At 42.3% G+C, this 27,815-nt stretch overlaps 3 protein-coding genes and 1 long non-coding RNA gene across 6 annotated transcripts; 2 read left to right on the forward strand and 2 right to left on the reverse strand.

The window, feature by feature from the left end:
- Nucleotides 1–1,564: 1,564 nt before the first annotated feature.
- On the reverse strand, nt 1,565–11,166 carry exoc5 (exocyst complex component 5). The gene is made up of 18 exons (XM_034110910.2): nt 10,981–11,166; nt 10,505–10,599; nt 8,380–8,527; nt 8,069–8,263; nt 6,657–6,721; nt 6,436–6,464; nt 6,222–6,331; nt 6,012–6,056; nt 5,766–5,906; nt 5,599–5,681; nt 5,298–5,507; nt 5,034–5,181; nt 4,828–4,936; nt 4,194–4,314; nt 4,016–4,102; nt 3,811–3,919; nt 3,434–3,649; nt 1,565–2,845 (listed from the first exon to the last, which is right to left on the reverse strand). The coding sequence occupies exons 1-18, from the start codon at nt 11,005–11,007 to the stop codon at nt 2,657–2,659; spliced, it is 2,127 nt and encodes a 708-aa protein (XP_033966801.1). The 5' UTR covers nt 11,008–11,166; the 3' UTR covers nt 1,565–2,656.
- Nucleotides 11,167–11,232: 66 nt separating this feature from the next.
- Nucleotides 11,233–16,025, forward strand: ap5m1 (adaptor related protein complex 5 subunit mu 1). The gene is made up of 8 exons (XM_034110911.1): nt 11,233–11,435; nt 11,566–12,226; nt 12,321–12,548; nt 12,631–12,770; nt 13,558–13,643; nt 13,750–13,862; nt 14,030–14,126; nt 14,216–16,025. Exons 1-8 carry the CDS (start codon nt 11,368–11,370, stop codon nt 14,296–14,298), a joined length of 1,476 nt encoding a protein of 491 aa, XP_033966802.1. The 5' UTR covers nt 11,233–11,367; the 3' UTR covers nt 14,299–16,025.
- An 89-nt stretch (nt 16,026–16,114) lies between these two features.
- Nucleotides 16,115–19,272, reverse strand: LOC117467349 (uncharacterized). Of its 3 annotated transcripts, none has more exons than XM_034110913.1 (7): nt 18,978–19,272; nt 18,659–18,899; nt 18,475–18,542; nt 18,246–18,305; nt 18,066–18,149; nt 17,198–17,312; nt 16,115–17,119 (listed from the first exon to the last, which is right to left on the reverse strand). In XM_034110913.1, exons 2-7 carry the CDS (start codon nt 18,852–18,854, stop codon nt 16,875–16,877), a joined length of 768 nt encoding a protein of 255 aa, XP_033966804.1. In that variant the 5' UTR covers nt 18,855–18,899; nt 18,978–19,272; the 3' UTR covers nt 16,115–16,874. The 3 variants fall into 3 exon arrangements, with proteins under 3 accessions (XP_033966804.1, XP_033966805.1, XP_033966806.1); XM_034110914.1 differs by having other exon boundaries at nt 18,659–18,904; XM_034110915.1 differs by lacking the exon at nt 18,246–18,305 and having other exon boundaries at nt 18,659–19,272.
- A 761-nt stretch (nt 19,273–20,033) lies between these two features.
- On the forward strand, nt 20,034–22,351 carry LOC117468190 (uncharacterized). The gene is made up of 4 exons (XR_004554436.2): nt 20,034–20,217; nt 21,554–21,728; nt 21,859–21,938; nt 22,046–22,351. It is a non-coding gene; the product is annotated as an uncharacterized lncRNA (long non-coding RNA).
- The last annotated feature ends 5,464 nt before the right edge of the window (nt 22,352–27,815 follow it).

Consider the following 27,815-nt stretch of genomic DNA (forward strand, 5'->3'; position numbering starts at 1 on the left):
AACCACAGAAATTGATAGGAGCCGCCAGCACACTAAAGAGCAAATCATTATGCATCATTAGGTGAAGATTTAGTTGCAACGTGTTTAGCAGGAATTAAGCAAAGCTGTTGTTGACATGGATTGACTGCTGTAATGCTTTATTGTCAGTGCTCCAGGAGGCAGAGGGAGGGCCGGCCTAGTTGGGGTAGCAGCAATGTGCCGAAAGCAAGGATTTGTGGGATGTTGGAGGACTAGCAGGGCGTGCAGAACGAGTGGAAAGACAGGACAGCATGGTTGATGGTTTGGCAGAGGAGACAAAGGGAGGGAGATGCATGGAAAGGGGAAACAAATGAGGGTGTCTGTGGTCAGTGGAACAATGGATTGAGCTGCAGAATTTCAACACTTGAATCTTAACTTGAATATGGATGTGAACACGCTTTTACACTCACATGAAAAGGGTCTGTTTAAATCTAGAAATGTAAGTTTAAATCATACAAAATGTGTATTTGATGTGTTATTGTATATTGAAAAGATAGTAAGACGAAGTTCAGTAGAGTAACTTATATATCGACATACTGAACGCTTAACTTTAAGAATTCATGCTTTAGTGAGTGCAAAGGTACTCATTTAGGGCTGCTGATCACTGTTTGTAGGAAGTTTTCTTAGCATGTACATTTATACCTCGGCTCGGTGTTTAATGAGGGTTATTGTCTTTACAGGATGTGCACGAGTCACACTCCTGCAGCAAGAAACAACCTCAACGAGAAGTACAATCAAAGGTGGAACATGAACAACTTGTCCATGGTCAGTTCAACACAACAGATACGTTTCCCCTCCTGTCCTCACGCCCCTGTGTTTGTGTGAATGTGTCTGAATGTGTATGCAAGAGCTGCTCAAACCCACGAGTAGGAGAGGACAGTCTTATCCAGCTCTCCAGTGTTGACAGTATTACTAATCCCCTCCACCTGCTCAAACACCCACCCCAAAAAACACATCCCTCCCCCTCTCCCATGTGCCTGCGCTGGGAGTCCCTGGGGCCCGGCTGCGCCTCTGCCTCCGTCTCCGCAGCAGTTATCGTGCCCGGCCCGGCTCCGCTCCCCCAACCCCTTCCTGCGCCACGCACATTAATCGCCGCAAAAACAAATAGTTTTCAAATGTTTGGAAAAGACCCATTGTTTGCATCAGGGCCTAACAAAATAATTTTTACAAGCTATCCAGTTGTGATTAGGGTAGCGAGAATTGAATTTATGTGGCATTGATAATATTAATATTAGCCTAATTAATTATGTTATTTGAATTTGCACAGCACTGTGTGTACCTTCTACACAACACTAACCAGCCGGAGCTGGAACTGAGCTCTCGGGCGTCTCCATCTCCCCGGCTCTCCCCCAGTCCATGACTACTGCACACAATTCATCAACTCGTAGATATCTAATCCCCTCTGGCTCTGCTCACTTCCTGAAGTCTAAGAAAGAACTTTACTCTGGAGGCAAGAATTCCCATGAATACTTGATGACTTCTATAGAAGCGAAGACTGTTTCATCTCACTTTGAAAGTGACATTCGCGCAGAGGAACTGGCCAAACTTTCAACTCACAGCTCCCAAATTTATTGAGGAAGTTCAGAAGAGGGACAATAATAATAAAATGCAACATCTTTTCAATGAGTCGTCACTAATTAAAGTAAACAGCTGTAGGAGACAGTTTCAGGCATCAAGGACACGATCGGCCCTCTTTTCTTAAGTGCAGAAGACAGTGACTGAGATCAAATAAAGCCCCGTGTGAAGAAGTCCCCTCTAGTTTGTTTCCTTAATCAGCAAAGGGGCAACATTGTAATGTCCCCTGACCCAGAAACACTGCCGATCCAGCCAACAATGTCTTTGGACTGTGTGCAATGCTGGATGAGCAGGTGTTGATCTGTGCAATTACAGTGACACATACCCACTGACCCATCACACCAGTCATCTTAGCCTAAGAGGGGACCACCCAGACCTCCAGAGAGATTCTCAGACCTGCTAATAGTTCAGATCACACTTCTCAGTGATGGCCTCTTGACCTCGACTTTGTGGTCAGAAGTCAAAGGTTACATAGGTGGTCATGTGTCTCTTGTAGCCAGACAGAGCTCTATGTCTCATGCTTGGTGGGGTTGTGTCTGTCAGGTCCCCTACACTTCATCCAGAGGGGTAGCTGTTCCCCACACAGGCCTGAGGTGTGACGCCACAGCATCAGTGTTGACTCTTTACAGCAGCTTCAGGGAGGTTTTCTGTGCACAATTGCAGCCACAGCATTTATATATTTGGCACAATCAAAAACAAGTTTCCTTTTTACATAAGCACAGAAATTGATTATGTCCATTTACTTAGATTATGGCAGAAATGTTATCCATGTGCATTGGTGTTGGATTAGTATTTAAAAACAAATGAAATTGTAATTCAATAGACATTTAAATTTCATCCGCTTGGAGAATTTAACAATGAAAAAAAAAGATAAAATGCACATTTCCCACATTCAAGGAGCAGTAGCCTTCGTCTCCATGGTGTCCAAAGCAACCCCGCAATAGTCTGTATACCGGGGCCGGGCTGATGCGTCCTCTGCAGCAGGGATGGGTGTCTTCAAGGTGCATTGTTTCATCAAAGCATGGTTAACTGGACGGAGGGCAGCGCGGTGATGAACCAGTCATTAACTGAAGTGTCGGCCCAGTCTGGAGGAACGGTAGTCCACTCTGAGCTGGACGAAGGCGTGCAGGAGGTTTCGGTCCAGGTTGGTGAGCTGCTCACCTGAACACACCTGCTTCAGGTTGTCAGGGGCAACAACCAGGAGGTTACAGAGGGCGTGGAGCGTGTCGAAGAGCTGCAGCACCAGAGGGACCTGGAGGACAGACAAGCACACACACCTATTAGACCTCCTTACTATTCTACACGCGAGGCTGTCATGACAACATATATTAATAGTTTACTTTATTTATTAATCTAGCTCCGGACCTTAATCCTGTGGTGTGGAGCACAATACAAAATCTATAATAATATCAAAACAATGGCATGGATTTAAACTATATTTGAATATGTCTAATCTAATATCCATTTGTCCATAGCCACAGTGATGAAAACATGTTCTCCATCTTCTGCTTTTACTTGGATGTAATGTGTTATGATTGGCCATTAATTGTTTAACAAAGAAATAAAAGTTATTTATCAAAGAAATATTTAAAAGTTTAATCTTTTCTGTCAAATATAATTATAAATCATCACCCTTTAACTGCTGTTGTCACAAAGAAAATAATTGGACGCCAACATCCTCAGGTTGACAGTTTCTAAACTTACTTACTTTGTGTAAAACTACCAAACCTTACGAGCGTTCACCTGAATCGACCTAACCATTTAAATGTAATGACAAACATAATGAGGGTCTGTCAGAGGATCCACGCAGTGTATCCTGGACCTATGCCCCCCCGCTCACCCTGAATTCCTTGGCGGAGCGTCGGTACTCCGCCACGTCGCAGATGGCCAGCATGCCTCCCATGGAGCTGTAGCTGTACTGCTGCAGGTGCTCGTGGATCAGCCGGTGGAAACGAACGCCCAGCTCCGTCAGCACCGTGTCCACATTTTTCCCATCCATGGACTTTCGTACGTGCTCCACCTGCCGACTGACGTAGGCGCACACCTTGGAGCAGGCCTGCCGGGCGGACACACACACAGAGACACATGGAAAATGTGCTGACCAGAGGCAAAACAACTATTCAAAACATTCAAAGATAAACAAATCAGCAAAATGCATTTCCTGATTTGCTTTGCATGAGAGCTCAGTAGTGCACGCAGAGGCCTTGTATCTCTTACTGTAGTGTACTGGATCATCACGTTGTTCTCGTCTTCGGGCCTAAAATCAGTCTTCTTCTGCTCTGTTGTCAAGATGTGCTTCATTTGTCCCACCATACAGTTTGTCGTTCTGTACATCAGAAGAATACATTGGGAAATATTTGTATTATGGGTTTCTGTTGGCACATAGGAAACATAAGTAAGCGCAACTTATACACATACTGACCTGTCGATCCCTGTGTCCAGTTTCACTTCCATCTGTTCAATCACCTCTTTCTTCTTCTGCAGGCACTCTGCCAACTTTGGAGATGAGCTGGAGACAGATTAAAAAAAAGAGACAGTGGTCTTTGAATGACCAACATCTGGGGAGCATACATGATTTTAAGCTTTGACTAAGAGCTGACCTTATTAGAGGCATGAGCTGGTCATTAAACTGCTTGTCAAACAAGTGGAAGATAGAGTTCGCCTGTTGAACCACATCCAGGAAGTACAGGTTGGCATTTTTGGCATCTGATGAGGGAATCGCTGTAGATCAAAGAGAAGAGGGGGGGGGGGGGGGGGAATCACAAAAAGAAACCAAAAGCTAGGTGGAAGGATGGATCAATGTGATTTACACAGGGCAGAAAACCACTGTACAAAAACATTCATAGCAATGTTCTGCTTCAGTTGTTGGCAGTGCGGATGTGTTTGTATTTACTGCTGACCCTGTACATTGCTTTCCAGTTGTACATCATGTGTTCATGTAAGACATGATCAATCGTGCTGTGATTAGAATATCAAACAACCTTGCATAGAGAATGATGTTGTAAACTCTTTTGTTGGCTGTTTGGATGGAAATGTCGCCGATCAGTTCAAACGATCTACCTAAATGCTTGGCCTTATCGAGAAAGGAAAATGCAGTGTGGCCTTTGGGTTCGGTGAAGGTCTTTGTGGCCTGCATCCCTAACACAAATCCACTCCCTGGTTTAGCACACAGCCAAGTTAGCATTAACATGAAAAATATATATATCTTTTTGAAATCATCTGAATCTGATGTACCTGAGAGGCCAATCTCCAGGGCGTAGTCGATGTGCTCCACACACAGATGGTCAACCAGCAGCAGGAAGATTACAAATGCGTTCTTGGGCAGGTCTGAAGGATCTGAAAGCTGTCACAAACAGAAAGAAAGGGAACAGAGTCAGATATTCTAGCCCACAGGGTGGTCCGTTTGGATCGGCTTTTATCAGTCTTTTCATTAGCCTTACCCTGTTGCATCTCTCAAAGGCATGTCGCGTCTCCTGCAGCAGGTTGACAACGAGCTCTGGGGACAGGAAGGTCTCCCCATGGGTGTCAATGATAGGGCCGAGTGGGAGGTTGGTGCGCTGTCTGATCCGCTCCTTCAGCTCTTGAATACTGTGGAAAGACACAGAGGATGGTTGTTTTGTTACACAATGTCTTATCCTTTTGCAAAACGTACTTAAATAAATCAATTTGGATGTGGGGGGGAAAAAGTTAGATTAAAATCTGACCTGCCGGTGCCAATAAGGCGTTTCTGGTGATTCTTGGAGTCGTAGTAGCGCTGCAGAATCATGGCACCTCGAGTGCGAAGGTAATCCCTCTCCATGTCAATGTAGCTTTCCAGGTACGAGGAGAAGATGCTCTTTATCAGCTTGGACAGGAAAGTGTGCTTGTCTGAGCCCAGGTTGAACTCTGTCAGCTTGGTGGCCAATGCTGTACTCCTGGAAAACATAAAAGTGTGTAACATTGTTAGCATTTATGGTTATGTGTAGAAAGGAAGTGAATCAAGTCATATGCGAGCAAGGCAAATACCTGGAGTAAAGGTCATAGAGGTTCTTGAGGTACTGTTCCATATCAGAGTGGCGTGTCTCATCCAGCTTTTCCTTAACATGGGCCTGCAGACGCAAAGGTGATGAATACAACAGGACAAATAAGGCATGTCGAAATAAAAGTGAACAAATGAGAAGTATTGAAAATACCTGGAGTTTGTTTTCAAAGATGTTCTGGATGAGTTTGGCCATCACAGTCTCAGGGCTGCTGAAGACCTCGCCCACCTGCTTGTTGACCCTCTGGCAGAGGACTGCAGTGTCCTCAAACACATCATTCCTCAGGTAGGCCCCCTGCGGAGACAAACAAAGGGTTAACCAGGAGTCTGAGGGTGATAGTAACTGGAAAACGAGAAAAAAGTGGAATGTTATCTGTCAGGAGAAACCTTGTACACTCACCTCCTGACACTGCTTGATGTAGACGTCCACACAGTATGCATAGCCCTGAAACAAAAAGACCAAGAAGTTACTTTTCTGCAATTGCCGTAAGAATAGCTTGTTAGAACACTATATAATGTATGACGCGAGTGACTATCCCAATAATATAAGACCAATTAAATGTGGTCTAAAAATAAAACCTAGACATCCAATGTGATTCTTTCAGGTCACCTTGAAATGTAATAGAACCGCTGCCACCTCCCGCATACGTCCAATCTCACCCCTGCGCTGGGCAGCTGTGAACTCCTGGATTAACTGCCTCTCCAGGTCATGGTACTTACCTGGGTAGAATCACAAAGAAAGAAATAATCAGTTTTGGTAGCCAACATCTAATGTACGTGTATGTAATGGGAACATGAGGAGTTTTTTTTAAAACCAAACTTACTTGCAATTTTTGCCTTGACATCAGCAAATCTGTCAGAGGAAAACAAAGTCAGTACTTTTCATTTCTATAAATATATAATGAATCTGAATAAAAGGCTTGAATGCTCGATATGTACTGCGTTGGGCTTACACTGCGAGGAATAGTCTACATCGCTAATACACCACCTTCCCCTTGTATGACAGTGCTCTTGTCTAAAGCTGCCTGCAGGATGCCTGACTGACCTGTCGAATGGCAGCTCCTGGGCAATGAGATGCAGCTTCTGAATGATATCAGCAGCCTCCTTAATCTGGGGGATAGAGAGAATGAGAGAGAGAGAGAGAGAGAGTCAGGTGAGGCGAAAAGGGAGACAGAGCACTACAGGACCATGAGAGGTGGACACCCAGACAGAAAGCTGGCAGGCCGCCGGTGGTCTCTCCACCTGGGGGGATCATCATTTCAGAGCTGCCCTCCTCCACCTCCCCATGTTGAACAGAGAGCTGATAGCAGGCAGGCGGCGCTCACCTGGGCATCGGGAGCAGCAGCAGTCCTGACTTAGCAGCACATCCAACTCTATATTGGCATGCCTTTTCTGAATGGGCTGTAATCCCACAGGAGTCTAAATCGCCTTCAATAATCTGTCCGGCCAGGGATATCTGTCTTAAAAAAAGGGGGCCCACACACTGGCTGAAAAAAGCACCAGACCCACGAAAGGCCCGCCGTCCGCAACTCCTCTGTTCCCGCAGATGCCTGCCTCAGCTAACATCATTACCCTGCTCCCGTGAGGAGGATCCAGCCTTTCTGCTCGGCGAAGGTTTTCTAAGTATCTGTCCCCCAGCTAAGATTAGCTAAATCCCATGTAAGTAATGTAGCCGTCTCCCTGCAGTCAGGGTTTAGCAGCACTTGTCTCCACGCTGGCGGCCCAGCCCTCCCTTTCAGAAGGATTAGCAAAGCCATCCCCCTTCAGCTATTCACTTGCAGCTTTCCTCTTTTCCCCTCGTCTGGAGGTATGCTCAGGAAAATGAATCTGGCCAGATATTTCTGCGTGCCTCTTCGGAAAAACTAGCTCCATCTCCAGCTCTCGTCTCTGGGATTGACCCCCAGACTCGCTGCTCTGCATCAATTTATGATGTTGCAACGAGCAGGACTTAATCTAAAGCATCCCAATCTCCCTGCTGTCACTTCAAAACTGCAAAATCAAACTTTCAGCGGTCTCTTGTCTAACATTAACATGGTCCCTGTGTAGGCAGGAACTTAGTAAAAGTGTGCATCTCATCTTCCTGCACGCATGTTATCACCGCCCTTACATGGACCATAATGCCACAAGCTATTCGCTGCTGTAATGCGACACAAAGCTGAGACCAAGCAAATTCTCGCTCCCAGACAACCTTCTTGAAATGCAATTAGGGTTGACATGAGCATGTTGACATCCATGCTAGTCAATCAGCCAGCTATTGTCAGACAGCAAATGGCAGTTTAATAATCCAAATTAGCTAAGGGATCCAACTAAAGGGATAAACTTGACAAATGAATATGGATGGTTAACCTCATAATCCTGTTCCTTCTCACCTCCAGCAGTGTCACAGCGGGGGTCCGCGTCAGTGGTCACACACACATCCCCACCTCCAGTGAAGTGAATAGAAAGCAGATAACTCACCTTGTCTGGGTTATTGAAGACGTCGCTGCGTAGGTCTCCGTCCAGGAACTCGTTGAAGTATGTCATCAGACGCTGAGCTTCCACGGCCCGCTGCCGAGGCGTGTTCACCCCCTCCAGCTGGTCGCCAAGGTGACAAACCTTGGTCGCCACATAGCTGATATGCTCATCGAGCTCCTGGAAATGCTGGAAGGCCACCTGAAATGACAAAGAGCAAAAGGAATGTCAAAAGAGGTAACTATGTAATGTGGTGAATCAATAAAAAAATCTAAAGCTCAAAGACTTTCAGGTATTTCTATGACCATATAACACACCTGGTTGCTTCTCTGCAAGTCTTGCACTTTGTGGGCAAATTCCTTGGCCTCGCGGTGACACTGATGCTCGAGCTTCTCCACCCGCCGCTGGATCTTCTCATCCAACTGCTTCAGCTCCTCTATGTGGTTCTCAAATTCTTCCAACAGCCTATCACAGAGGAAAGGAAGACTGTATATTAGCACTCCACAGTGGTCTTATAACATACACTAAAGGTAAAACACACAAAAAACTCTCCATCTCTGAAGGAGTAATTAAGTAGCACAAGGTTACATCTGTCCTACTGACCTCACAGTTACAGTTATAGTTAGTTACAGAACAGTGTCGGAGGCTTAATTCCCGGGGCCCCAGACTTAAGAAGCAACTTCGTCAGCTGCATTTTAAGTGCCATCAGGACTGCAGAGCAAATGTTCTAAGTCAGCACCACATTTCACAGAGTAGGAAACATCCCAAAATGATGAGTGTATAATCTCTTGACTAATTCCTTCAGCACTGGCTATAGCTTAAAGACATCTCCCATCCCTTCCCAATAGACACTCATTCCCTGGCTGGTGACTCACAGTATGGTGGCCTCCACAGATACGTTGTCTCTGACTCCTCGCTAAGAGCTTCCGAGAGGTGGTGGCAACAGTTTTGTGGAGGAAGTAGATAAGGCAGGATGGATCCACAGTGAGTTAAACTGTTTGTGGCATTTTTGCTTACAGGAAATAACTCGGTCCCCAAGTGTAAACATAACAACAAGCTGTGGAAAATACCATGAAACTAAATCGTCAACATAGATATTTTCTGTTTTTTTCCTACCCAACCATCAAAAACACTTAATTAGCATAGAAGAGATCAAGATGATCTTTAAGTGCAGGTGTATTAAGTTGGTATGAAGTTGTTTTAAGGAAAACTTAATTTATATTAAGATGTTCAACTTTGAACACATCTAATTATTCAAAGTATTATGTTTGGAAACTACATTATTGCTCTTAACCCTTTTAAAACATGCCAAGAAGTGCACACAACAGCTAAAGAAAAAAGAGGCTGGTTAGGAAAGAGTGCATTATCATATGAATAGAACGTAAAATAAACGTGAGATAGATTTTCTGTTAGATTGATTCTATGACACAATATAGGAAGAATATCTTAATGTCAACATCAGCGACATTTTTCAAAGAGGGGTGTATTACATTGTGGAACAGGACAGGTCGTACTTATGAGAGATGATAAACTGTGGTACACTGTTAGCAGACACTAGTGGAAAAGCTTAATTGCCCTTTAATAAGGTTTTATTATTTACATTACAAAGCATCCATTTTATGTAAAATGAGTTAGTCACTATTAGAGTTGCAAAGGGGCGGAAAGTTTCCGGAAGGTTTCCATGGGAAGTTAAGCTGGGGAATTTTGGAAATATTCGATGCAAAATTAAACAAAAAACATGACATTTCAATAGATGACATTTTTTTTTTTTAAAGTAGAACAGAACAAGTTTTAATTATTCTATTGAACAATTATTTGTTTCATTGAAGAACGAAAACAGGAATGTTGAGTTAAAAAATGAACAAAAATGCACCCCCCATCCAAAAATCCCCACAAAGTCTCATTCAAAATGTTAAATGAAAAGAGCCCTTCTCCCTCCAAAAAGTTCCATTAAACAAAAGCAAATCTTCCTTCAAGCAATCCTCTGCATTTTTGCTTAAACCCTTTCAGTCAATGGGCTCTTCCTGGGCCTCATCAACATCCAACTCTTCCTCTGCAGTGTCACTGTCCAGCCTTGTTGAGGATGGCTCTGTGTCCGGATCAGAGAGCCTTAGGTTTGCCCGAATGCCAACCAGTTTTTCCACTCGTTTATTCCCGTTAATTCCCATGGAAAGTTTCCATCTTTGAAAATTCCCGGAATTTTGCAACCCTAGTCACCATCATATTATTAATTCAACTAAACTGGATTGATTTATATGGTATTGTGTAAAATTACTCTTTAAAATGTGACACAGCAAAAATGTGATTAGGAACCCAGTTGACATATGTCAATGCTGTTCTTCAACTTGTCACCACAGGGTTAAACCTAGAGAATGGTATTTTACAGTTACTGCTGATTCCTATACTCAGGGGAAGCAAGATGTGTACAGTAAATGCGAATACCTTTTGGGGTCAAATGCTTCAGCTCCTCCTTTGGAGCCCCCTCCAGGTGTCCTCCATGCTAACCTCTCGATGTACTCATCTGCATCAAAGGGCTCCTGGGGGGGAGAGGAAGTGATGAATGTACTGAGGAATACCTCACACCAAAACATTAGCACAACAAAGATTTTACCCCAAAATAATAGAAGAAGAAGAAGAAGAAGAAGAAGTATACAACTACACGAATAACGTTACATCCTGCAATGACGTTTTACAATATCTGTCTTGCTTTAACTGCACCCTAACAGTCAATTATATTAACCTTACCCTAAATAAACTCAAATACATGTTATATGTGTCTACTCTTTCCGTCTTACGACAGCTGTGTGTGTGAATATGTATCCACTATAAACACCAAGGATGTCAGTACCGTTTATGATAGTTAGCATCATAGCTAGCCTCACAGCTAAACCAGCTCTCCGCTGCAGAAGTCATTTTACCTCGAACAGCTGAGCAGTTGTCGCCATGTTCCAGATTCAGCTGACGGAGAAGTGAAATGCGATTTAGAGGAAGGAGCTCAAAGTCCGCAATAGCGCCGACTTCCACATGGATTTGCTGATTTCGTACAGTTTTGCCCTTTGTTGACAGCTAGCTGGTTAGCAGTCCTGCTTCCTGTATGGGTGGAGAAGGGTGGAATAGCTGCGAGCCAGAGCGCATGCGCACATGTCTTGTGATTGGTCACATGAAACACAACCAGGAAGTGAGATGCTGCGTTAAGTCAAATTCATACAGTAAGGCAATAAGAATTTAACATCTGCACAATAAGATGCGAGTATTAATATTGCTGTCACATTCGGTAAATTAAAGACTTTATTGCAGCCGGAAAAATGAGTGTGAGAGCTTTGTGGATTATTTCGCACGAAAAGGGAGAACATTTGTCTTTACGCTTCGCAAGGTATGTATACAAGACTCTAATATCATGTCCTGTTTACAAACGTGTATATACCACAGCAGCCTTCTAATGTATTAAAGTCTCTGCTTATCGACTGGAGTGTTATGTAAAGTATTGTGTCTCCCCCCCACAGGAGGTTTGCTACTGTGGAGCACCGTGCAAAGATCCTGGCAGGTTCCTCATATACAGCAGTCCCAGAAGATAACACTGTGCTGCAGCTCCTGCTCACTGAGTTGGGGCTCTCAGACCCAGACAAACCCTTTGTAGCTCTCAGAGATGATTGCCTTTATCGTCAGCGGTCACCAGCCCTGGAGCTGAGGGTGGACAGCCCTGGAAAGGGAATGCTTTGGCCAGTGTTGGCAATCTCCCACGGGCCTATTACCCTTGCTTGCCTGCCTTTAGTGGATGCTCCTGCTGAGCCACGGCCAGCCCTTGCAAGCCTGCTGTCTGTCTCTCAGGGCCTCACTCTCTTGGCTGGTTTGCAGACTTTTCTCCTAGGCTCTGGAAGTAAGCCTGATACCGAGGTGCTGGCCTCTCGCCTGGCGATGCTGCCCTCTGTACTCTTGCAGGTTTGTCCACTTGGCACACCCCTGGATGTGCCACTACCGGGGGCTCCTTCTACACCCACAGTGCCCACTCATGCTGAGAACCAGAAGCAGCCAGCCTGGAAGACAGGGCTCCACCGCGGTCGAGCTGCGGTGAACGTAGCACTTATAGAAACCGTACGCTCCATGCAGTATGGTAACCGCAGCAGACAGGACTTGTGGGATGTTTACGGCACTGTGACATGCAAAGTAAGGGCACATTGTTAAGGAAAACAAGTCTAACTGTTTTTGCCTGTTTCCACTCTTTTCCTTCATTCTTCTTTTTTTGTCCTTGTTTCAACAGTGTGAAGTGGAAGGGGTGCTCCCAAATGTGATGGTGACCCTCACACTGCCACCAAATGGTTCTCCACTACAGGACATCCTGGTGCATCCTTGTGTCACTTCACTGGATTCCAGCATCCTTAGTGCCAGCAGCGTGGATAACTTTGATGGCTCTGCTTTCTCCGGACCATATAAGTTCCCCTTCTCTCCTCCTCTGGAGCCTTTCAGACTATGCAGCTATACATCTCAGGTATGAAACATACATACTGACTTTCTTCTAATTCCAATACATTAACACTAATGTCCCAAGGGATATTGCAATTCTTCATTAGGTCCCCGTTCCCCCTATCCTGGGTTCTTATCAGCTGAAGGAAGAAGAAACCCAGCTGCGTGTGTCAGTAACCCTCAAACTTCACGAGAGTGTGAAGAACTCCTTTGAGTACTGTGAAGCACACCTGCCATTCTTTAACAGGTAAGAGACAATATTATTTTAGCACTGAGCACTTGCCAGTGTTTGTTTCCTGTAGATTGAAGAGGTGTAATGCCTCAGACTTCATGGCATCTTTGAGGTTAAGTTCGATGAGATGCAATTCTGTTAATAAGAATAATAAATGATATATAAAGATGTGGAATCATTTACATCTCTAATTCAAAGAAGGTATAAAAAGATTTGTATTAACTACTGATACGTACATTTCTTGTCATTGGAAGCAAACTAAGGCTCTAAGGTTAATTCTATCTGGTAAGGAAATGCAAGCATTAACAAGATAATTACTAATTGCATTAGTGATTACTTTAATATATAGATTGCTGGAAGCAATAAATACTGCTTTATGGTGTTTTACATTGGCCATTGTAATATGGAACAGAGCTATCCTGCATCTTAATTTAAACTGTATAGTTTTTTGCCAAAAACCATCACTGGTCTCATTTAAAATGCAATAAATAAGTCCCCTGAGCTGATTTAATGAGTCCTCTAACAGCCAACTAATGCCCCCAATAAACTAAGTAAACCTAATAAACCTAATCTACATGTCTCATCTCCATTATATGCAGCCATATTATAAAACACTCACAGAATTTGCAGATATATCCCAAAATTATTGCACTTAAAAATGACCCAACCAGAGAATCAGTTTTGTGTCAAATCTATTTTCATAAAATGCCTCTCTGTTGATTAAAGTGGTTTAACCTAGCCACTTTAATCAGTGTGTCTACTCTACAGTAACATCTGCACATGGTCTTTGTATCCTGCGCAGGGATCAGTTCGGTGTTGTGGATGTGAAGGTGAGCTCCGGACAACTCGATGTGTCAAAAGAGAAAAACCTGCTGGTCTGGGGCTTGGGTAGGCATTGTGCTCATTAGTATCAATGGAAAACATATAACCTGAATGTAGCTGCATATTGAAAAAAGTAGCTAATGCAATGTTTCCCCTCCTCACTGATATTTAGGACAAAAGTTCCCTAAATCTCGCGAGGTAACAATGGAGGGTAAGATCAGCTTTTCTGGGCCGACACCAGGACCTACTGACCCCCTCTGCACAGAACTAACAGCCTATATCAAAGTGAGTTAATGTGTGTTGTGATACTCATGATCCAGTTTGTTTATTTACGGCAGCATGTTACAGCATTCTTTAAACAGCTGATTAGATAAGGTCAATTGGATAAGGCATCTATAATATAGACTCATTAGGTTGTAAAAAGATTAACACCTCACCTGTTATCTTCACAGTTATATTTCAAAGTGCCTGACATGACACTCTCTGGGTGCTCGGTGGACCAGCATTCGGTGCAGGTGTATTCCTCTTCAAAACAACGTATTATAACATGTAAGCTAACAATGGTTTATTAAATAGAAAATGTGGCTGTATGTGCGTTTTCTGAAACTAAAATAAATGTCCATCTGTCTTATTTTCAGCACGAGAACTTCAATCCAAAGAGTACTTCATATGGAATGCAACAGGAAGTGCTCCGGTATCCTCTGGGCAGATGATGCTGTAGCATGGATACATGCTGCTCAATAACTGGACTGAAGACTGTCAAGCATACACTGTGATCCAGACCGGATATGTGACTGCATGAAATGTGTTACTACACTGTTGTTACTGAGGAGCTTACAAATGATAGACCATTTAAATAACATTTATAGTACATTTACATATAAAAGACTGAATCATTTAGTTTTTATTCAGTGCTGTTCACAATGTACAAACCTTGACTGGCAGAGGTATTGATTTTGTTTACGGATGATTGCTCTTGAAAAAAACGACCTGCCCCTCTAGTCCAACCTCTTTTATCCCCCAACCCTCCCCTCAAATGTATCCCATTGCAGACACAAGGGCCACCCCTCGCTCTGACAGTCCCACTTCAGTGACTCTCCATCAGCCGGATAATTAGCAGCTGGGGCCTTGTCATCAGCTGTTGTGGAGCTGGAGGGGGGGGGCTGGGCTGTGAAAGGCCTGGCTGCTCCGGCCAGTGTCTTGGCTACAAAAGGTTCCTCTTTTCGAGCTGGCAGGAGTCCTTGTCCCCTTCACCAATCACTCCGCCAACCCTTTTGACCCCATCTCCGCCCTGTCAACTAGTGGCTAGTTCAAACACTCCACCTCTCTAACCAGACGGTGATTGAGCGCTGACCCTCGGGCCCTCTGAGACTTTAAAGCAGCCGGTCCCTTTCAGTGAGCAGGAGCTGCCTAATTGGTGAAAAAGTCACAAGGATGGAAGTGGTTGGGACGCCTCTTGAAGTTACACAGGTGCTTTAACTTAATCCGTATAAAAACGATACAGTTATAATTTCAACATTTGTTGTTGTAAAACGAATAACAGTGTAGATAAACGAATAACAGTGTAGATAACACTTTATAATCAATTCATACTAAATATATATAAGATGGGCATACCAGATGTTTCTCACACTTTACATTTATTTTATCTGAACTATAATGGGTTTTATATAAACTCATACTAGGAAAGCTCAACTTCAGTGTATTTAGGTAAATGGATAACCAGCCGATGAAGGGTTAAATCAAAGGAGATTGTGCCCCCACTATTCCTCAGCAGCCAGACTCCTCTGAGTGCCCTCATTGTCTGCTGTTGGCCTCTTGTGCCCCTTGCTGGTCCAAATGCTACATTCTCACGTGGATTTCCACTCAGAAGGCTGACCATGACCAATCCTCTGTCAATTGGAACCAATTGCTCACACGGCATCTTTCACCTTCTTTTTATGTAGGAGTACGGAGTGGCAGACACCGAGACCTCTCGGCTCTCCCCCTCCACGATGATTTGGCTTTAAGGCCCAGTGTGTGTGGCTAGCGAACTGGAAAAGGAGAAGTTTTTTGAAGAGTTGGGCCACTCTAAATCTCCTCAGTATCCCAATATGTGGTCAGTCTGGCTCCTCATGTCTGCAGTCAGTGGCCTCTCACTGGCAGACTTTGCTTTGTTGATTGAATGGCTTGCTAAGTAGAAGGTCTCATTTTGTATGTGTTGCTCTGCTCCAGTGCCTTACGCTTATACCTCTTGCTCTTTCATTCTACAGTGGTTTTCAGAACAATACATTATGTATTTCCTCATCGTTTACTATTTTCTTCAAGCATACAGGAAACATTTTTGTACAATGTTCTCACAGGCCAAAATGCATTTGTCAAATTAAAGCAGCAGTTTGGATCGTAATTAATCATTTTGAGGCTTGCATAGCCTTAATTTCTCAAGTGATCTTTTATACCTAAAGGTGTACAAAACATTAAATACACTATTACAAACACTGAAGCTGTTATCCTGTGTACTTCACTGTGTCCCTCAGCCCAATAATGACACCCAGTGGTTGAGTAATAAAGGTAATGTAAGCCTTTGATTTATTTAATACAGTTAAATGCTTATTTCATCTATTCAAATAGTTCTAGTCAGCCACCGCCAGATAATCTTAGCTTGTTTAATTCCCGTCCAGCCCCCTGCTGAGCACTGTGATCCCAGCAGTGTTCCTCTAACGCACTGTGCCTGAGGACCAGGATTTAGTCGGCCGCTGCGGCCAGGTGTTTGGTGGGAGTCCAACTCCTCTCCGCCTCTCTAAACCCGCTAAAAGCCGGCCTCACGGAGACCACTTGAAGAATGATGGTCCAATTAGCAGTTTACTGTTTTCATTATAATTATTGTTCAAGAGCTGCAGATCTGTTTAAATAATGGGATATCTTTGTACAAAGATGTTGTGCTAATTTCTATAACAAAAGCCCAGTAGAAAAGAAGCTTCAAAGCTGGCTGATTTGAAACCCAACTCTTTGAACTCATTGTAAAATGTTTGCTATCAACATGGTAGGTAAAATGAGCCTGACTGCAAGTGTTCTCACTGCTTTCACCCATAGAGGGCGTCATAAACTCAGCCATGAAGGAAGTATCCCCAGAACATCAAGAGTTTTCTTTATATTGCAAGGTGTTTATGGCTTATTGTGCCAGATCCCTCTTGCACCTCTTGTCCTTGCTGTCTGACAGCTTCTGGCAGATTCAGACCACATAACCATCCCTCTGGGTGGTGTCCCTGTCTTCTATTCCCACCATTTCCCTTTCGTTTGTCCATAATATGTTTTTGTCTATATATGGGCATCTCTGTCCAGTGTGTTTCTGGGACCTCTCTCTCCCTGGATCCCATCTTCTTTGTTCGGCTGGTTTCGCTGTCTCCCTTCACAAAGGTGATGTAGAAAGGTTGGGTCTAGAAGGCAGCTGGGATCCAGCCTGTCTCCTGTAGTCTCGTCCCAGAAGATGTCCCTCTCTGTGGGACTCCTCACCAGTTTCAGCCTCTGGATGCCCTCTTTATTTGGACCTTCAACTTGAGGGCCTAATGAAATCATATTTAGACCACATTCAGACATTTTGTATCAAGCTTCCTTGTTAGAATAACAATTTGCAATCTTACCGTTAACTGAGTAGACGACCTTATGTCTTCTCTGCTCTCTGGCCTGTCGGTGGTGAGCTCGCCGCTGCCGATGAGCCTGTTGGGTGAGAGCTGTTTGGGCCTCCAGAAATCCTCCCTAGAAAATCACAGAGCCACAAGAGGACATTGGTGTGAAAGTACTTATTTATATTCTACTCTTTACTCCAGTATGTGTCTTTGACAGGTATAATTAAATGTTTTCAGATTTATCTTGAGTAACCGGTTAGATTAATGCTTGATTGATTTTGACATAATAATAATACATTTATTTTGGCAGCACAAGCTGAGTGCTATAGTCCTGTAATATTGGACAGAAGGTAAACGTCTACACGGCCAATTTATCCAACACTCAGCAATTTAGACAAAAACGATCTAGATTGATGAATAGCACTGCAGTATTTAAGAAAAATATGATTTTTTTTATTTAGTGGTAACAGTCCCTTAAAGTAAAAATATATGTAATTACGATGTATGTGATCGTGTTAATATATTCCCTTTGGACAGACATGGACTTGAAGTAAACTACATTTTTTTTGTGTGCAATATTGGCAATTATAGAGGGAGCTTCTCTGTTCCCTGTACCCTGAAAATAGATCCCATTGAGGGCCAGTCATGGCTGTAGACCACCCTACTTTCCAATCCGTAGATACTTTAATCAGATCCACTGGGACTGGAAGAGCCCTTACTCACAGCTGTTTCCGTCTCTTCTTCGCTCTTTATTCCCCCCCCCCCCCTCATTGTAAGCACTGCTGCACACTTTAATTTTGCCTCAATTTAAAAAAAGCATGAACTGAATTATTGATGATACAGATGCACTTTAGCTCTTCCCTACTTTGTCAAGCTGCTTTACCTGAATCATTCTGCTGGTGCCACAGCTTCCTGTCTGGCCGATTGTAGAAGACAGGGGGACACCCCCATCTCTGCAATCCCTGCCCTGCAACAAACAGAAACATTTCTCATTGTGTCATGATATATCATGGGGGCAGTGACGCTGGCACAGCAACCATATGTTTCTTTTCTTTTTTATTACCATGGCAATTTGAGTGGCAATTCTTGTGTGCCCAATTTGCAGGGCCAGTGGTTGGAGTGTCTGAGGAGGAAATAATAATGATGGCATGTCTGGGTAAAAATCTCAATCAGTCAGAAACAATAATACAAAATGATGTCTGCCAGAGTCCTTGCCGGGGATTGAATAGATGAAACATTTCTCATTTGAATCAGGCAACAATAGCCTTTTATAGTTAATAACATATATTAACCTGCATTCTTCGGGGTGGATGTGAGTGAATGATGCTTGAATTGTTACTTTGCTTTGATGGGATGTTTCCTGCAAAGCATGGTTGTTACAACACACACATGCAGACAATCAGTATCACAACACATATGGACTGTACAAATACAACTGAATGGGAATGAAACACCAGGGACATGAGACTTACTAACCTGAGAGTGTGGAAAGAGTTATTTCCTGTCTCAGTGGAGGTAAGGTTTTCTTTTTATGTGCCAGAGATCCCGATGGCTGCTCCACACTGACGGGCAGAGCGGGGACGGTCCATTGTGGTTCAGGCTGTGCCCCCTCCTGCAGGCTATTACACGGAGCCACTTTAAACAGCTTGGGTCTGGAGCCTGTAGAGCCCATTGACTTGCCCCTTGTCCTAATGCTGTCAAGCCAAGATACTAAATGCTACTCTAGCACAAGAAAGTTCAACGTTAGTTTATCTTTCTTCAGGTTTAGTTTAGTCTTTACTAATACTAATCTCACCTTTTTAAAGTCTTCTCGTCAGAAATGCAGATTCTGTAACTGTAGGTCCACCGTTTTTGTTGAATTTTTCCAAACTTGTTAATTCCCTAAGAATTGTTTGGCTCTTCTTTTAAAGACATCAATAACAGAATAACTTAATGTATAACATTAAAACAAGCCTGGTGGTCCTCACATCTCCCCTGCTGGCGAAATTATTGTTTGTCCCGACGCATCTCTGTCAAAGTAAAACCGCAAAAAACACTTTTGGTAGTGCTTAAAGGAGTAGGTGTGTACTTCAGCGCTGCCTTCATACTTGACTTCATTATAATGAGCTAGGTTTCTATGGCAACTCTCCCTACAGGTTACTTTGTAACTCATAAGTTAATGCTTGAAAGAACCTGTTATTTCCATATTGGAAAGCCCGAAGGGGTAAGGAGAGATGGCAAATCTATCTGGGAAATTGTTAACTGACTAAAAAATGTGACTTCATGAGTAAACAGAAGAACACATGGGATGGACAAACTGTGTTACCAAGGTTTGTCCTTTTCGGCTGCATGTCAGATAAGACAGTAGTTTTATCAGCGCGTTATGTAGACTATTTCATATAACTTTTGGCTTTAAAGCAAGCCTTGAGATTATGTAGTAATTATCTTCCAAACGGTTTCCCTTTATGTATTACATTTTTTTAATAGACCATATTTATCACTTAAATCATTTAACGTTGTCTTCGATTGCAGCATCTACAGTTTGGATAGAGTGTTTTTGCCTTGTTTGGAGCACTATTGGTTGTCTTATATTACTTTTCAGTGCTGAGTGCTTGCCTTTTTTAGAAAAGTATACAGTTTGGCAATCAACTTGTTATATGACACGACCTTGTCGAGTTTTGTAATTCTTTGTAATTCATGCTTTTCACACTTTCCTCGTGTTCTGTCTGCCCCATATTTATCTACAAATATTTCAACAAGTCCTCCAACTCATACGACCAAATAAGGCTAGTTGCACAAGATGGCGTCTATCAACTTCCGGCGGCTGGGTGTGCGGTTGTAAACTTCCGGTCTACAGTAGAGCGTATAGCGAGAGAGATAGCGTATAGATATTATATATAGGCACTATTTTACACTCGATGTCTCCAAGACTTACCGAAGGTTAACATCAGTGATGTACATCGGCTGGTACAAGCGGCAGGCTCAGCCCCGAGGAGCAAAAGAGAAAAGGGGTTCAAGATGTAGCTACATATCCAGCTACGTCGACAATTATGAAGGTAAGTGACAAACAAAGCTGTAGGTACTGGCTAACTTTGACAACTTGACAGTCTTGATACAGTGTAAAGCGTTTTAATGATGTACTATTACTTTTTTTGGATAACATGAATGATATCCAATTCCCCACAGTTTCAAATAAAGAACTACCTTCAGGGAGAGTGAGCATCAGGGCTAGCTGTTACAGGTCCATGAGAAAACATGAAAAGCCTCATGATCTCAGAGTAGAGAGGAAAATAAAAAGTGTTAATTGGTTCAAAGTTTCAATCAGGTTCATGTTCTGGGGTTTTGATGTAGCTAGAGTAGGTAACCTGTGATTTAGGATTCAAATAAGCCCAGCTAGCTGACGTGTTGCAACAGATTACATAGTGCATAATATATATATATATATATATATACATATAATACATACATTACCATGGGTGCTCGAGCTTTCAGCTGCTCGGCTCCCAGACTCTGGAACACCCTGCCACTACACATTCGACAGTCTGATTCCATAACAACATTCAAAACCCAACTCAAAACCCACCTGTTCAAACTGGCATTTTCTCTATAATCTGTACCCTGTGTCCTTTTGTAGTCAATTTCCTGTTGTTTGTCTTGTCTTACCCCGGATGATACTTCACTAAATCCACTGTTTTAATTTGTAAGGTAAAATTGTAAATTGTAAATCTGTAACCCTGTAAGGTGTCCTTGGGTGTTTTGAAAGGCGCCCCCCAAAATAAATGTATTATTATTATTATAGTGACAATACATTTGCTCACGTCAACTTGTAGCTAGCTATGTGTGTGTAGCATGAAGGGGCTACAGATTTATTTTCGTTTTGTAACCCTCTCGTGTAAAATGATAAATATCTAAACCCAAACTTAGCTTTCATCAAAGATTCTTAATGAGAGGTTGAAAAACATCTCTGCTTTCATGGAAACCCCAGAAACTGGTTGTGACGACTGCTGTTCTTTACTGTATGGTTAGTATAATCCATGTAGGGTCCAATTATTTGTATTGGCCAGTGTTAGGTAAGTGCTGGTTTTGTACCTATGTTTTGTACCCTACATCTATGTTAAGCTGTTCAACGTTCTACTAACACTATTTTATGTAGTTATAATACATTGAGAGAGTTGAGACAGGCTATACAAGCGTATCTGTTTGAATGTCCTCAAATTACAGTATTCCAAACAGCAGAACTTCTGTGTATGTGATGTGACTGACAACCTGACATGGTTTAGCCTTTTCCCACACCTATTACTTGCCTGATCAGCCTGCTCTCAGCTTTCTCTTTTGTCTGTGTTGTATTAAAGCAGTGTCCTAAATGTAAAATGACTGACATTTTGTTTTAAGAACTGTTCACCTGTGGAGATGGCAGTGTTCCTGTGTAGCTGGAACAGCACTCTGCAACCACAATGTTGCACTGCTGTTCCAGACTGCACACTACTCCACACTCAACCTGGCTGCTGTACCCCCTGTCCTCAGCTGCACTGAAACAGAGCAGCGATGGCACAAGCCAAGAACCATGGTAAGTACAGTATGTGTTCACTACCAATCCACGGTGTAATGAGTATTTCCTTTGTGCCAAGAGCTGATTTAGTATGTTGCATCAACGACCATTTCAATTAATTTGACATTTATTTTGTGTAATTTAATAGGGTGTGAAACCAGGCGGAGTGGGTGACATGGTGTTCATTTCCACTAAGCCAAAGCAGTTTACAGTTGCTGACGGTGTAAGGTAATATCTATTGTCCTAAGTAATTGTATGTAGCCTGCTATAACTTTGTGATTGTTGTCTGAGTGTAAAATTGTTCTTAAAGTCCTAATTATCATATATGTTCAAAGGAGTACATGTTACAAGGCCGTGCGGGGGGAGCTGCCAGACCCAGATGTCCTCAAAGTCAGCGAGGCATACAAGGACTTCTCAGCAGACATCGCACCACGAAAAAAAAAAAAAACGAATGGCTCACTACTCAACTCAACGACTAATACTCTTTCAGAGGATATGTTGGAAATGCACACATTATATATATTTTTTGCATCTACTTTCTGGATATTGTACATCTGTTCATCTGTTCTATAAACTAGTTACTTAAATATGCAGTGACTAATTGAAATGTTTAAATATGTATTTTCCCCCCCGATATAACATCAACCTATGTTTTGTAAAAGTTTATTAAATTAATCTGTAAAATGTTATCATATTGTGGATTTATTAAATGATGTATTTTCCTTTGTTATTTATGTGTGCGTTTGTTTTGAGGATATAATTCATTAGTACCTAAACATAGTATGGTACAACTGCTTTTTGTAATGAAATACACAATTGGTTTGGGAGCAAGAAATCTTTTAATCGTTGTTAATGGAAACTTATCTCCCGATTATAACATTGTGTAACTTGCTGCTGTTAAATACCGTCAAACTATGTGCAATATATACTTTATATACATATGCCATCTTTAATAACTGTAATATATACCGGGCTGCTAAGAACTGCTACAGGATTTGATTTGTTTTTGATCTGTATTTTTGAAAATTATGTAACTTTTTATCTTTTTTTTAGCATATTGTTTATTATATTATAACTTAGTACTTTTTTAGAATATTGTTTAATATATTATAACTTAGTACTTTTTTAGCATATTGTTTATTATATTATAACTTAGTACTTTTTAACGCATGGAAGATATTCAACCCTAAGCTGTCTGTGGCTCTTTCCTGCTTCAACGCTTCAAATGTCCCCTCTGTGGGACTAATAAAGGTATTCTGATTCTGATAACGGGACGAATTTGTACAAAGGGGCACACAGCAATGTAGTGCCGACTTTCTTACACGCTGGAAGGCCAATCGCTTTTCTTTACCCCGCAATCCGCTCATTCTTGCTCTCGGTGTGACATAACAAGCTGTCAAAACTCTGTACTCAAACCGGAAGTATTCAGCCGCCGGAAGTTGATAGACGCCATCTTGTGCACAGAGCCTATTACGACCAAATATATAGTTTGTTCAAGCGCTTAATACGTCCTATAATTACGTTTGAACGTTTTCGCCCTCTAGTGCTCCCGTTGAATGCAAACGTTACAGATAGTCGTTTATTCACGTAAAACCCTAAATTGTAGGATAGTTTGGCCATTAAAACGCTTTTTGATTAGATTTCTAGCGAGAAGTGTATATTGTACTTTTAGAATCTACGTCCAGTCGATATGTAGGATCTATAGTTTCATAGATATTACGAAGATGATTTGAGGTATAATATGCGGCAGCCTCCATGTAAAGTTACGGGTTGAAAACAGTATTTCCGGTCCCGACGTTTTCATAATAAAACCAATGATCAAATGATTTGTGAATACCACTGAGACAAATGTAACATTTGTGATATTGGGCTATATAAATAAACATTGATTGATTGATGATTGATTGATTTAACAGTGATATCTGCAGTACTCATCAACTAAAAAACATCAGTTTATCCTTGTTAATTATACGACATTTATTGGTTTAAATTGTGTACAATGCTTTTGTTTTTCCCATAGGATTTTTTCTTTCGATTCTGAGACACCTTTCCTTTTTCAGAGGTTTTGATAGGCTAAAACATCGCCGCAATGCATGTCGGGATATGGTGTTTATCCGATATGAAATCGTAAAAACGTTTTTTTTAAATAAAATACTTTATTCCGAGTGTTCTTGCTTTTCTCTTTGGAAGTCATCACATAACGGCATTGTAATACACGGTTTGGCTGCATTAAATATTACATGTATGTATTTATAGAGCCCTGATCAGAAGACCTTTTGACAAACTGTAAGAAATGCCGCCAAAACTGAATACGTGACGTGGATCATAAATATATTAGCAATTAAACATCTTCCATTTCTTTTCACACAATACGGCTCCTTACAGTATCAACACTAAGTCGGCTGACAATTGGTATATAGGTTATATTTACACCATAATGGTGCACAGCTGATAGAAAGGGATTTTTTTGTAGTTTTTAAAGATATTTAGTTGACTGTTACAGGTTCATGGTACAATGCATAAGCTTCAAATCGAGAGACTGAAACTGTATTTTCCTTTACCGTTGTAACTGACCGCTACGTTATTTTAATATGCATGGTTAGGGGCTGGCGTAGGTATGGGTGTGACGCTGCGAACCCCGGAATCATAACTGATTTAAACTGTTCCCAGGCAACGAGGTCTAGCCTGTGCTACGGACCTCTCAACATGTAAGTTACTGAATTGCCACGAACATTGTGTTATATAATCGGTTTATATAGGTTTTAATTGAAACTGCGTGTTGTTCCTTGGCTCAACTGTTCATAGTGCCAAGTGATATATTAAGATAAGGACTGCCATGCCTGACGTCGCACATATTGCACCCTCGGTGAGCGGAGCGAGGTACGCTACAGGGACTGTATTACAAGTGTTTGTTTGATCCGTGAATATATATTTGTGATTTAATCAATGATTTGTACTTGTTCTATGTCTGTATATATTTTAGTTTTCACGATGATTGAAAGACCATTAAAGAAACTGCATCCGTCGAGACTCTGCTGTGATTATTGCCGAGGGCAGCTATAGTGAAAACTCGATAAGAGATAATATACAAGCAACCCAGTGGCACTACGTTGATACAACACAAAACCCAGCTGACCATGCCTCCAGAGGTCTTCATGCAGCGGACATCACTTCAACTATCTGGTTATTAGGGCCTACGTTTTTATGGGAACAGAAGGCGCCATCACCTACCCCTTCAACTGAGCTGCTAGTTGGTGATCCAGAAGTTAAATCGATTCAAGCATTCGCAACTCAAGTCAGCGAGCAGCAGGACGTTCTAAGTCGCCTGAGTCGGTTCTCTTCATGGACTACGCTCGTTAAGGTGGTTGCAAGAATCAAGAGACTAGGATCCAAGCAAAAACACGGCAACCTTGTGACAGTCGAAGAACGTAGGAGGGCCATTGAAGCGGTGATTAGGCTCGTCCAGCAGCAAGCTTTCGCAAAAGAGATAAAGGCATTTCAAAAGGATGTTCAAGGAGACAGTCTCCCAAGTTCAAGTCCTCTTCTTTGTCTGGACCCCATCCTGAACGGAGAACTCCTCTGCGTTGGAGGAAGACTTGGGAAGTCAACCCTTAGTCAAGAACTAAAGCACCCCATCATACTCCCGAAAGACAGCCACATCACCAAGCTGATTCTGTCTCACTACCACGTCCAGATCTGCCATCAGGGCCGAGGTCAAACCTTAATGGAAATCAGAGCCAATGGATTTTGTGCTATTGGTGGGAGCAAATTAGTTGCCAAATTGATACACAGATGTGTGCAATGCCGGAAGCTCAGAAGACCAGCTGGGGAGCAACGAATGTCCGAACTGCCCAAAGAACGTGTCGAAGCTTCGGCTCCTTTCACATCTTGTGGTATGGACTGCTTTGGCCCATTTGTAATCAAGCGGGGCCGTAAAGAGTGCAAGAGGTACGGCCTCATCTTTACATGTCTGTCCTCTCGAGCAGTTCATATTGAAATGCTTGAAGATCTGTCCACGGACGCCTTCATTAACGCCTTAAGGTGCTTCATTAGTCTAAGAGGAGCTGTATGCGTTCTGCGCTGTGATCAGGGCACACACTTCGTTGGGGCAAAAAACGAGCTCCAAAGGGCACTGAAGCAATGCGACACCAAGGTATTGGAAGCATTCCTCGCAGATAAGCAGTGCGAGTTCATTCTCAACGCTCCTTCCGCAAGTCATGCAGGTGGCGTCTGGGAACGGCAGATTCGTACCATTCGCAATGTGCTGAACGTTACAATCGCACAATGTCCAGGCAGATTAGACGATGCCTCCCTCCGAACTCTGCTTTATGAAGCAATGGCTATCGTCAACAGCCGTCCTCTAAACGTTGATGTAATCAGTGATCCCAAGTCACTAGAGCCACTTACCCCAAACCACCTCATCTTGATGAAATCTAAGATTGCTCTTCCACCTCTGGGAAAGTTTGAGAAGGAAGACACGTACTCGGCCAAAATGTGGCGACGAGTGCAATACCTGACCGAACAGTTCTGGAGTCGGTGGAAGAAAGAATACTTCCAGAACGTTTCCTTAAGACAAAAGTGGCACATACCCCGGCGCAACCTGAAGGTTAACGACATAGTCATTATCAAGGAAGACATGCTTCCAAGGAATCAGTGGCAGCTAGGGCGAGTGGTCGAGACAACTGAAGGGACCGATGGTTTGGTTCGTCGAGTCAAGGTGCAAGTTGGAGATCGGAAATCAACAAAGAAACAAGATTACACCTCCAAACCCTCGATCATAGAACGTCCCATTCAGAAGCTAGTTTTACTCATCACTAAAATACACTTGCATCAGACATACTAGTAAACATGTTTGCTAAGGCGACAAAGCTTATTTGTGTGGGAACCACCATACATTTAAGTGTGTTTTGTTTTTTGACGGTCTAGAAATCCTGTATGATTCACCCAGTTTGTTTACCTCGTTAAGTTTGTTCATCAGGACAGGATATGGTGGGAGTGTAACTGACCGCTACGTGTGACGCTGCGAACCCCGGAACCCCAGGCAACGAGGTCTAGCCTGTGCTACGGACCTCTCAAACATACATGTAAGTTACTGAATTGCCACGAACATTGTGTTATATAATCGGTTTATATAGGTTTTAATTGAAACCGTGCGTGTTGTTCCTTGGCTCAACTGTTCATAGTGCCAAGTGATATATTAAGATATATAAGATAAGGACTGCCATGCCTGACGTCGCACATATTGCACCCTCGGTGAGCGGAGCGAGGTACGTTACAGGGAATGTATTACAAGTATTTGTTTGATCCGTGAATATATATTTGTGATTTAATCAATGATTTGTACTTGTTCTATGTCTGTATATATTTTAGTTTTCACGATGATTGAAAGACCATTAAAGAAACTGCATCCGTCGAGACTCTGCTGTGATTATTGCCGAGGGCAGCTATAACCGTTCTGTTTTAATTTCACAATAAAGTTAAGTCATGTTTGATACTATGTTTTATTAACTACACCACTGGTTTTTTAATCCGTGCCGCCTAGTGGCACGTTATTTAATTTTGTTGTTGAATACGTTTTATTTGATGAAAACATTTAAATATTAAGAGTAGCCTACATACAAAATTGAAAATATCAAGAAGATACTGTAGTGATCTCTACAATAAAACAGTTTAGTGCAGGACGTCCAAAGATATTAACAGGAGGATGTGCAAAACAGACAAACTAATAAGGCTTTATTTAAACTTTAAAGATTACTTTAAGTTAAGGTCTTCTTTTGAATAAGAAAAAAACATTGGGGTTATCCACAGATAAATATGAAGTCTGACAAAGTACTTAACGTCCAATATATTTCATAGTTTATTTTGGCACTTGACTATCACCTTCCCTGAATTTGACTGATTTAAGTCTGATTTAAGGTTGTTTATATTTCACATCATTAATCAGAATCTGCAAAGTAACTAAAATACATGTAGTAGAGTAAAAATACCAGGTTAATCTCTGAATTCAGTTGAGTAGAACAAAGTAGTATGCTGCTGTAACAAAAACATTTCCCAACGTGGGATCAATAAAGTATATCTTATCTTAAGATGATCAATGACTACTGC

This window comes from Pseudochaenichthys georgianus, chromosome 22, assembly GCF_902827115.2.
Source record: "Pseudochaenichthys georgianus chromosome 22, fPseGeo1.2, whole genome shotgun sequence".
NCBI lineage: Eukaryota > Metazoa > Chordata > Actinopteri > Perciformes > Channichthyidae > Pseudochaenichthys > Pseudochaenichthys georgianus.

What these genes read in the sequence shown, in the direction of transcription:
- LOC117467349 (XM_034110913.1), bottom strand. Translation starts at nt 18,854, where the DNA reads ATGGGCTCTACAGGCTCCAGACCCAAGCTGTTTAAAGTGGCTCCGTGT. An exon ending in TTGCCACTCAAATTGCCATG is followed by an intron (nt 18,150 to 18,245) that starts GTAATAAAAAAG and finishes TGTTTGTTGCAG; the next exon opens with GGCAGGGATTGCAGAGATGG. An exon ending in GCACCAGCAGAATGATTCAG is followed by an intron (nt 17,313 to 18,065) that starts GTAAAGCAGCTT and finishes GTGATTTTCTAG; the next exon opens with GGAGGATTTCTGGAGGCCCA.
- ap5m1 (XM_034110911.1), top strand. Translation starts at nt 11,368, where the DNA reads ATGAGTGTGAGAGCTTTGTGGATTATTTCGCACGAAAAGGGAGAACAT. An exon ending in ACGGCACTGTGACATGCAAA is followed by an intron (nt 12,227 to 12,320) that starts GTAAGGGCACAT and finishes TTGTTTCAACAG; the next exon opens with TGTGAAGTGGAAGGGGTGCT. An exon ending in AAAACAACGTATTATAACAT is followed by an intron (nt 14,127 to 14,215) that starts GTAAGCTAACAA and finishes TCTTATTTTCAG; the next exon opens with CACGAGAACTTCAATCCAAA.
- exoc5 (XM_034110910.2), bottom strand. Translation starts at nt 11,007, where the DNA reads ATGGCGACAACTGCTCAGCTGTTCGAG. An exon ending in ACTTGCAGAGAAGCAACCAG is followed by an intron (nt 8,264 to 8,379) that starts GTGTGTTATATG and finishes TTGTCATTTCAG; the next exon opens with GTGGCCTTCCAGCATTTCCA. An exon ending in ACATCAAGCAGTGTCAGGAG is followed by an intron (nt 5,907 to 6,011) that starts GTGAGTGTACAA and finishes TTGTCTCCGCAG; the next exon opens with GGGGCCTACCTGAGGAATGA.